General features: G+C 41.5%; 1 protein-coding gene across 2 annotated transcripts; it reads right to left on the minus strand.

Moving 5' to 3' along the window:
- On the minus strand, nt 1-8,709 carry LOC119005987 (G-protein coupled receptor 20-like). 2 transcript variants are annotated; one of them, XM_037074234.1, is made up of 7 exons: nt 8,210-8,709; nt 3,663-3,918; nt 2,856-3,122; nt 2,512-2,756; nt 2,281-2,365; nt 1,588-1,713; nt 1-1,461 (listed from the first exon to the last, which is right to left on the minus strand). In XM_037074234.1, exons 2-7 carry the CDS (start codon nt 3,858-3,860, stop codon nt 1,282-1,284), a joined length of 1,101 nt encoding a protein of 366 aa, XP_036930129.1. In that variant the 5' UTR covers nt 3,861-3,918; nt 8,210-8,709; the 3' UTR covers nt 1-1,281. The 2 variants fall into 2 exon arrangements, with proteins under 2 accessions (XP_036930129.1, XP_036930128.1); XM_037074233.1 differs by having other exon boundaries at nt 1-1,713; nt 2,856-3,065.
- Between the last annotated feature and the right edge of the window lie 215 nt (nt 8,710-8,924).

Below are 8,924 nucleotides of genomic sequence, written 5' to 3' on the forward strand. Positions count from 1 at the left end.
CATTTCTCCAGTATACTTTAAATGTGACATTTGACGAAACAAAAAATAAAAAGTTTTCTTAGCAACACATGATGCCCAACTTTGTTATAGTAAAACAATATTATCACAGCCCAAACATTCACAACTTCGCTCCCTTCAGTCATCCAAAAAGTTTCCATTTGGTACAGTTGTTTGTGGTCTCTTGCTTTTCCGGCCCCTTGAATGGCGGTGCAATGTTGCTCTCTGCTGGACACACAGTATTATTATTCCCAAACACTTTTTGAAGTGGATCCTCTGAAGTGATCATCATGTAATCCAGGAAATTACACATGGCCTTCCTTTTATGTAGGAAACAAGATACAGGCGTGGTCTGTTTGACATTATGTCAATCCTCAACTTCCTCTTTTGTTATTGTCAGCAGCACTCCTGTCCTGGTCATTTCTGCATAAAAGAAGTCACAGCAATCATTGTTCAGTTTGCATCAGCAACTGTGCCCAGCGCAACTGGAGGAGTGGTCTTCTGCACACATGATTTGAGGCACTGTAATGCAAAATGGTACTGGAATTTCATTTCATCTCATTTGTTGGATAACATTTCTTGTTGCAAGCTATTTTTACACCATTTTTAACAAATCATGCTTTTAAAAAGTGATGCAGATAAAGTAGGCCACTTTAACAAAGAGGTGGGAACATGCCCCCAGCATCCCCAGTGAAACTGACATCTTTGAAGGAAACATTTAGATGGCAGTAGCTGTTTATCAGCTTCACTGCTTTGTGCTTTCATTTTTAAACATGACATGGAAAAGTGTATTTGGACAAAATATTCCTGGCTTAATTTCACTTTAAAGGTAAAATATATATGTAGATATGGTCACATTGAATATAAATGTTAAAAGACTTTTCATTTAAAATGAAACTTGGCATCTTGAGACTATGATTCAAGTATTAATGCAAATCAAGTCAGTTGTGTCATCTGTTGTTTACTTTGGCAGCACACTGGACTAGCGCTTGTCTCACGGTTGTAAAGTCACAAGGCTCACAGTCATGGTAAGGTTTCTTGGCACAATAATAATCTTGGGTGCAGACTAACTTTGTCTCTTGTCTTGTAAGCGATTAAAGTAGTTATTCCAAGGTTTTTGCTGCTCGTAGGCCGTGGCTGTTGATCCTGAGCTCTTAGTTCTGCATCATCATAAACCAGTGCCGTTATCCCTCGTCAGCAGAGTCTCTGTATCTGCCACCTTTCCCCCGGCAACTGTGACACCTCAGTAATGCTCAGTTTTCTTCAGCCCATGTGTAAAATGATTTACACTGTGTGGTTCTTTTCCGGATCCTTCAGAGCAGTGGAAATCCTGGTCATCATGATCACATTATTGGTGATGGCAGTGGGTGTCCCTCCCGACCCCTTGGAGCTGTGCTGCATGCTGATGATGTCCCCGCTAGTCTGCTCAGGCTCTTGGCGTCGGAAAATGTTTCTCATGGTGGCCTGCGGGACAGAAAGGCAGTAAAGTTGTTCAGCGAATCGATGAGAAAATAAGAGAATTAATGAGGGTGACTGATGTGATGGATGGCACCAAAAAAGATGAGAAAGACAGCAAGAAATGGTTATTACCTGGAAATTATTTGTAACAAAGCAGTAGACGATGGGATCCATACAGCTGTTCAAGCTGCTGAGAGTGACAGTCAGGTGGTAGACGATCACATGATGAGGCATGTCGGGGTAGAAATACACCACCACCTGCGACACAAGGAGACCGCACAGCCATGAGGTCGCACGTTGTGTTGGATTAAAGCAGCAACATGTAGCGTGTTATCATCTGCTCATCTTGATAACACAGTAGTTCCCAAATTTTTGGCTTGTCACCAAGAGTAAAGCCACCCTTATGTCACCTATCGGTTTGTGATTTACCGTTTTGCAGCCTCAAGTTGATTCGACTGACTGAAAACCCAAGGGCAAGGCTGTTGTAGCAACTAGTGAATCACAAGGTACCCACGCCCTAAAGCATACCCTTCTTTATCATCAACAATTTGACCTTAAATGGGACCATAATTTTCTAAATGAACATCATGCTCTATTAAACTAGACTTGAAACTAGCGATTGATACCAGAAATGCAATAGAAATTGGTTTGCTAAGGTAATAAATCAAGTGAGAAGCAGGGTCAGTGTCTCATAAGCTTCAATATAATTGGACTCCTTTTTGAAACCAGGACAGTCGCCCACTGTTGCCTATCAGAAAGAATGCATGGTTATGATGATGATGATGATGATATCTCAAAGCACTGTCACAGCTAGCTCTCACTCACCTGTCTGATGTGGAAGGGTGTGAAGCAGACCGTGAAGATTATCAGCACTGTGCTCAGCAGCTGGACGGCCCTCCTCCTCCTCTCCCTGAGGACATACAGTCAAAACCACCACTGTAACATCCCAGCAGCTGTGAGTACTTTGTGTTGCAAATGTCAGTCTATTTTATCCCAGTCCTTTTCTTGTTTCAAAATTCACAAAACTGTACTTGTGTGTATCTTTATTGGTTATACCTGCTCTGCTGCATCAGACGGCGGTCAGCTAGTGCCCACATGATCCGCAACGTGAACACCACAATGATGATGAGAGGGAGGAAGAACTCGGTGATGGTGAGGAAGAGGAGCTTCGATAGGCAGCAGCCAGGGTGCTGGAAAGCAGTGGAAAGGAAGGAGTAGGTGACCACGATGGCAAACAGCCAGACGGAGACACACACACATTTGGCCACACTGGAGTTCCTCCACCGACGGGACGCCTCAACCTACAAGGACAGAAGAAACATATTCTGTTTGAAGTTCTTTATAGTTTTGAAGTCAGGCAAGTCAGATAACCAGCATGTTTTAGGCTTCAGGGAACCCACCTGCACAATGGCGAGGTAACGGTCCACGCAAATGCAGGTCAGAAACAGGATGCTGCAGTACATGTTGACGAAGTAGCTGAAGATGTGCATGTAGGAGCAGGTGAGACAGGCGCCTCCACTGTAGTAGAGCAGGATGCGGGTCGGCAGAGAGAGATTCACCAGGAGGTCCGTCACCGCCAGGTTGATGGTGTAGATGACAGAGGTGGTCTTCTGTTTGGTGCGGAAACAGAAAACATAAAGTGCGACTATGTTGAGCACCATGCCCACCTGAGGGATAGAAGGGGAGATGAGAACAGTTTAAGGAGTTTATGCAGACTGACAAGATGGATATGAACTTTGAAACTCCTATGAAGGATGTAAGAATATCTTATTAAACCACACTGACGAGATTTTACCTTTAATTTTACAGTGAAATACTGGCTAATAACTGCAGTAAATTCACAGTCATATACCATGATTACAGAAATAAAGCGGGGAAAATACAGTAGTTTGATGTAAAATGACATCATGATGCTGTAATAACATCTGGAGTCATTATAACCATTCCAATTTACAGTAAACCTTGTTGGACCACTAGTAGGCCCGTTAGCCTACTAGTAATCTAACGGTTAGATTACCGTTTTTTTGTTACTGTTTTTAATTATCGTCTTGAGAAAGAAACAGTACAATTTCACAGAGGCTTACTGATATATTCCAAATAACTACCCGTCATGTATTCCAAAAGCAAAATTACAGTAGTTCTTACTGTGAGAATTTACTGTGTGTTTGTCAAGAGTGCGTGAGTGTTCCTGAAAAAAAAGTGCCTACCAGGAATATGAGAGAGTTAATGACCATCAGTGCAATCCACACGCCATAAAAGTCGTTATAGAGCCCTTCATCCAAATGAGCCAGTCTTTGAAGATACCCTTCCATGCCACTCCTGTTCCCGGGACTGGCTACCACAGGAAGCACGGAAAATGAGGTGTTGATAAAAAGCCAGGACTCTGTGCTGTTGAAGTTCATCATTAATAATGATGGTGAGGAGGATGATGACGATGATGACAGTCCAGCGTTGGCTCAGAAACTGTGGAACAAAAATCACACACACGTGTTCTGATAAAGTAACCTCTCAGTACATGAATGCATGCGTACAGGTCCTGTGTGTGCATGTTTTGTATATTTCGCGCACATTTAACTTCTCTAAAAAAAAGTATCTGTAATTTAGTTAATAAAGCAGATTCACACGCACAGACATTCCCAAACAATCCCTGTCTGTCTCTGGCCTCATCGTGGATGTTGCTGTTGGCATGGCCACACTGACAGAGCCACTTTAAACTGATATCCGATTTGTTTAGACTATTTATTTATAAAGTAACTGTATTTATTTGTGCCTATGGTGATGTGCTGTGGGAGGCAATGAGTGGATTGTATTAAGAACAAAAAAAATGTAGATTTGAACTCTTAGTGGCACAGAGCCTACCCTTTTCGGGAAACACAGAAATAACACATCTATTCCATTTCTGGCCGAGACGTGACCTTTGCATGGCAGTCTTAACATAAAAAAGACCCCTCAGCATGGTTTCACTTCATTTAGAAAGCTGCCAGCAGATCAGTTCTGAGCCCACAAAGAGTCAATCCTGATCCGTATGTCCTGTTTGTGTTTATTTACCTCCAAGAAAGATGTTGAATTCTTTTAATAACTGTGACAAACAGAGGGGATTTGGGGTAAACTGGATACATTCTCTGTGTATATGTGTGTGTGTGAATACAGGATAAATGTTATTTCCTGGATATTTATAGTTTCAAGTTTTGGGATTAACAGCAGCACAGAGACCATTACAACCACACCAACGCATTTATTGACTAAATTAAAAATCAGATTGGAGGAAACATCCACGGATGATTCATGCTCCATACAAGTGTAGTCAAGAGGAAAATGTATAGATTACTTCAACAGGGAACAAGAAACTGTCACGTCATTTATCATTAGGGTGTTTTTGCACATCTCTAAGACTTTAAGACCACATCTATATGCAAATATATGTTGGATATATATGAACTATAATCTATCAGGTGTGAATATTATAGACAGCAGAGGGCAGTCATTGACTGTAGCACATACAGTAGATAGATAGATAGATAGATAGATAGATAGATAGATAGATAGATAGATAGATAGATAGATAGATAGATAGATAGATAGATAGATAGATAGATAGATAGATAGATAGACATGAATAACTTTTTGTCCTTACATGTGTTTCCTCGTTAAATAACACAGCCCATCAAGCGGTCAATGGCCATATGAGGACAGAGCCTTTAGGGTCCATGAAGGACACTTATAATTACACAAGTATTAAAGTGCAGTGTGTGAAGGGAAGGCAAAGAAAAGGGTGGCTGATTTTTGGATACTTACTTTGATATATTCTAGATATCAACATGAAACTTCCCCAGTTGATTACTTACATTGAGACAATGTTTTTGTTTTTTTTTTATTACAAGATTTCTGACATGTTGTGTTTAAATATACAAATGAGCCATTGTCTCATTAAATACCCCACCAGTTTGCATACATCTCCAGAACAGAATTCTAAACATCATATCATGCCAGGTTCAAATTCTTGTTTCATATGTTGACACATTACAGTCAAAAGTTTTTACCTCTTTTCGTCACTCCATACATCAGAGAATAATGTTAACAGCCACAAAAATATCATTTTAAGACAGGGTGCAGCATAACATCAGATTATCGCTAACTGCTGCCAGCTGGAGCTGCCATTAGCTAGTTAGCTCAGTATGCTGTGCATTGAGTGGTACAGACTGGGAGCTTGGAGCACCATGAGGGGTTTTGGTGATTTCGCCACTAGCACAGGGATGTTGGACCGGACTGTTGCTAGCTGGTTAGCATGCTGACTTCAATAGACATCTCAACACATCAAAACAGATATATCTTCATTTTGTTGATGATTTTTGTGATTTTTTTGTTTTTGATTTTGTGAAGTTTTCAACTAAAAAAATGTATTATGAGAGTCCATCATTTTTAGCCTAAAACACAAGATGCGACAGGTGAAAAGGGTGAGTATGGATATTACCATGAAACTTACCCAGTAGATTACTTTCATGACTGTCATGTTTTTTGGTGTGTTAATTTATACAAAATAAATACCTTGTTCAATATCAATGCATGAAAAAAGACAAATCTTTTCACCTGTCATGTCTTAAAGATGTGACTGGGTTTGTTGTTTTGTTTTAATTTGTTCAATCAGTCCAACTCATCATGAGTCCAACTGGCATTTAAAACATAAAAAACCCAAGAAACTGTCAAGTCACATGGAGCTGTATTTTCCACAGAGCGTCCAAATGAGTGTGAAGCTAGAACCGGCTAGAGGCTGGTACACCGCTGTATCCCTTCATGACAAATGTTGTTTAATTGCTCATGTGAGTCCCGGACTGGAAAGGTTTTACGTTCTATGTGCTCGTGCCTCACAAACTAATCTCCCACAGCAAAACAATCATCCAGCTGATGAAAAAGGCTAATGAGAATAACATGCTCAGCTGAGGGTGAGGCGTGAATAATGTGATTCATCTGCATTAACAAGACCAGTACAGCCACAGAACGTAAAGACCACTGAAGAAAATAAATGGGTGTTTTCACAGTAACATCCCCTGATATTGTTCAGTTTACTGGAGCTAGTTCATCATCATTAACAGTGCTAACGAGTGTTATGAGCGTTGCTCTGGGGAGATTGTGTGTTAAACCACTTGAGTCATCTATTCAGAAACAAATGACAATGACAGTAATGTATTCCAGTGTTTTAATGATGTATTGTTGAAGCTGGTCTTTGAAACGATGAATGCTGAGACCAAACATGCCCCGGCCAAGCTGATCTAAATCTACAGACTGTTCTTTTTATAGCCAGGCAACAAGACATTAGGCTGTATCTGATCTGATGGGGTGATTTTTAATTTTGTCTGGGGACATTTCCCGTTGTTTTTGTTGAGACCAAACCAGCTATTTTTCACAGACAGCTGGACCATCTCTGGCCATGTTTGTGGCAACTAATACTGGTATTTTGGGCCAAAACGTTTTTTCCTAACCCTAACCAAGTGGCTTTTTGTGCATAAACCTAACCTGAGCATAAGCACAGTGTATCACAAGAGAGAAATAGAAAACAAATCTAAAATTGCAACATTGAGAAACGTTAAGTTTATACTTATCTGTGGTTTTGCAAAAATGTACTTAGTGAACTTTTATTAATTGGGTTTTAAGCTACTCTTTACATTTCCGCTTGTCACATATCAGTTCAAACATTTCTTGGACTGAAAAATGAATTAAATACCATTCAACCATGGCTAAAGTTCACGTTTAGTGCCCATTAGCAAGTACAAGCATGCTAAAATGCTAAACCGAAATGAGTTTAGTGGAAAGCACCATGCTAAAACTGTTAGCACGGCCATGGACTCTTGGTGATCGAAAGCTCAGTTCCTGCAGGAAAGCAAAGACGGATGAAAGAAACATTTGTGCTTATATTCGACATTCATTCTTTTCTTATTTACTCTAAATTATGTGTGTGTTATGTTGATAATGTGGCCTGAACAATGGCAGGCAAAATCAGTTTTGGGTAATATTAGCAAACCCGAATAAACCACTATAACAACTGTCGGGGCTTAAAAGGTAAACTCTCTAAGTAGTTATTTCTTTTCGCACAGACATTTCGTACATGACTGTGTTTTTTTTTTTCTTCATTGTCATCTCTTAAAAGCAGCACCGATGTAATACTGGAACGCGGGTTTTGTGCAGCTTCTGGTTTGACTCCGATGCTCCGATATCAATCTAATGCGTCACCGCTGCTTCTCCCGTTGTTGCTCTTCCTCCTCTCACATCAAAGCCTGTGGTGATGCAATGACTGTAAAGTGATACTGAGAGGGGAGCAGAGGGCCCGGAGGCCCGATCACAAATAATGCTGTCCAAATAAATTCCTGCAGCGTGGGAGTCCTGTTTCGGGTGGTGGAATGAATGTGTGTGAAAGTGGAATAAAAAAAATATATAGAAAGTGGGGAGAGGCAGGATGGGGCAGCGGGACGCAGATCTCACGCTGTCCTACATCAAGTTATAGCTTCACAGAAGGCCCCCGAAGGCGTTCAGAACATTTTGTTGCTGCTGCGGCTCTAATTTTAGTGAACTTGCAGTACAAGTCCACAGGGGCCTTTACATGTACTCTGATTGTTCAACATGTTACATGTTACGAGGTCTTACATTTGTACATGCACACTATGATTAGTTAAGTTTCCTTGAGTGAAACGTGAGCAAAAAGACCTTATTTCTTTTTCCTCTCCTTTAAAAACAATGAACTCCACTGCTGATGACAACTTACCTCTAGAGGAAAAAGGAGAGACTAGTCAAACCAGTAGACCAACTCCAGTTTGTGTGTCCTCATGTCCGTTCCTCATCCGTAGACTCTTGGTCCGTGTCCAACCAGGTGATGCTGGATCTTCTCCAGGTCCAGGATGCTGCAACTTCTCAGTGACCTGTGCGCCCTCGTATCACCTCTGACGTCAGCTGCTCTCCCGTTCAGCGTCTCAGTGAGAATTTCATCTCTCGCACGTCGGATCCGTCTCTCCTCTCAGAATCTCCAGTCATCGCCAGCCGTCAGGAGCAAATCAACACACCTCTTCAGATCTGCGCATCAAGAGGCGTCTCTGTCAGTTCTGTCACTCTGTCGGCCCGTCTGCTGTTGCTCAGCGTATTGTTTCCCCCACCAGATCTCTCAAGCACCCTCAGATCTGCCTGCGTCTTCCCACTGTTGTACATCTCACTCCTTTCGGCGTGTCTTTCTTCTTCTTCTTCCTCTTCTCCCCCTCTGTTAGCATCATCGTGAGCCCATCTCTCTCTGTCCCTCTTCAGGGACTCTGTCTTTCTGTTTCCCTCCCTCTCACTCTAAATCTTCCCTCGGTTCGGTCTTCAGACAGGAAGTCTTAGTATGTGTTTACATTCTACGGGGACACGGACATGCATGCCCATGTCCAGTATGCACACACACACACACACACACACACACACACACAAATGTTAACATGCACAGATGTATG

The sequence above is a fragment of the Acanthopagrus latus genome, chromosome 17 (assembly GCF_904848185.1).
Source record: "Acanthopagrus latus isolate v.2019 chromosome 17, fAcaLat1.1, whole genome shotgun sequence".
Taxonomy (NCBI): domain Eukaryota; kingdom Metazoa; phylum Chordata; class Actinopteri; order Spariformes; family Sparidae; genus Acanthopagrus; species Acanthopagrus latus.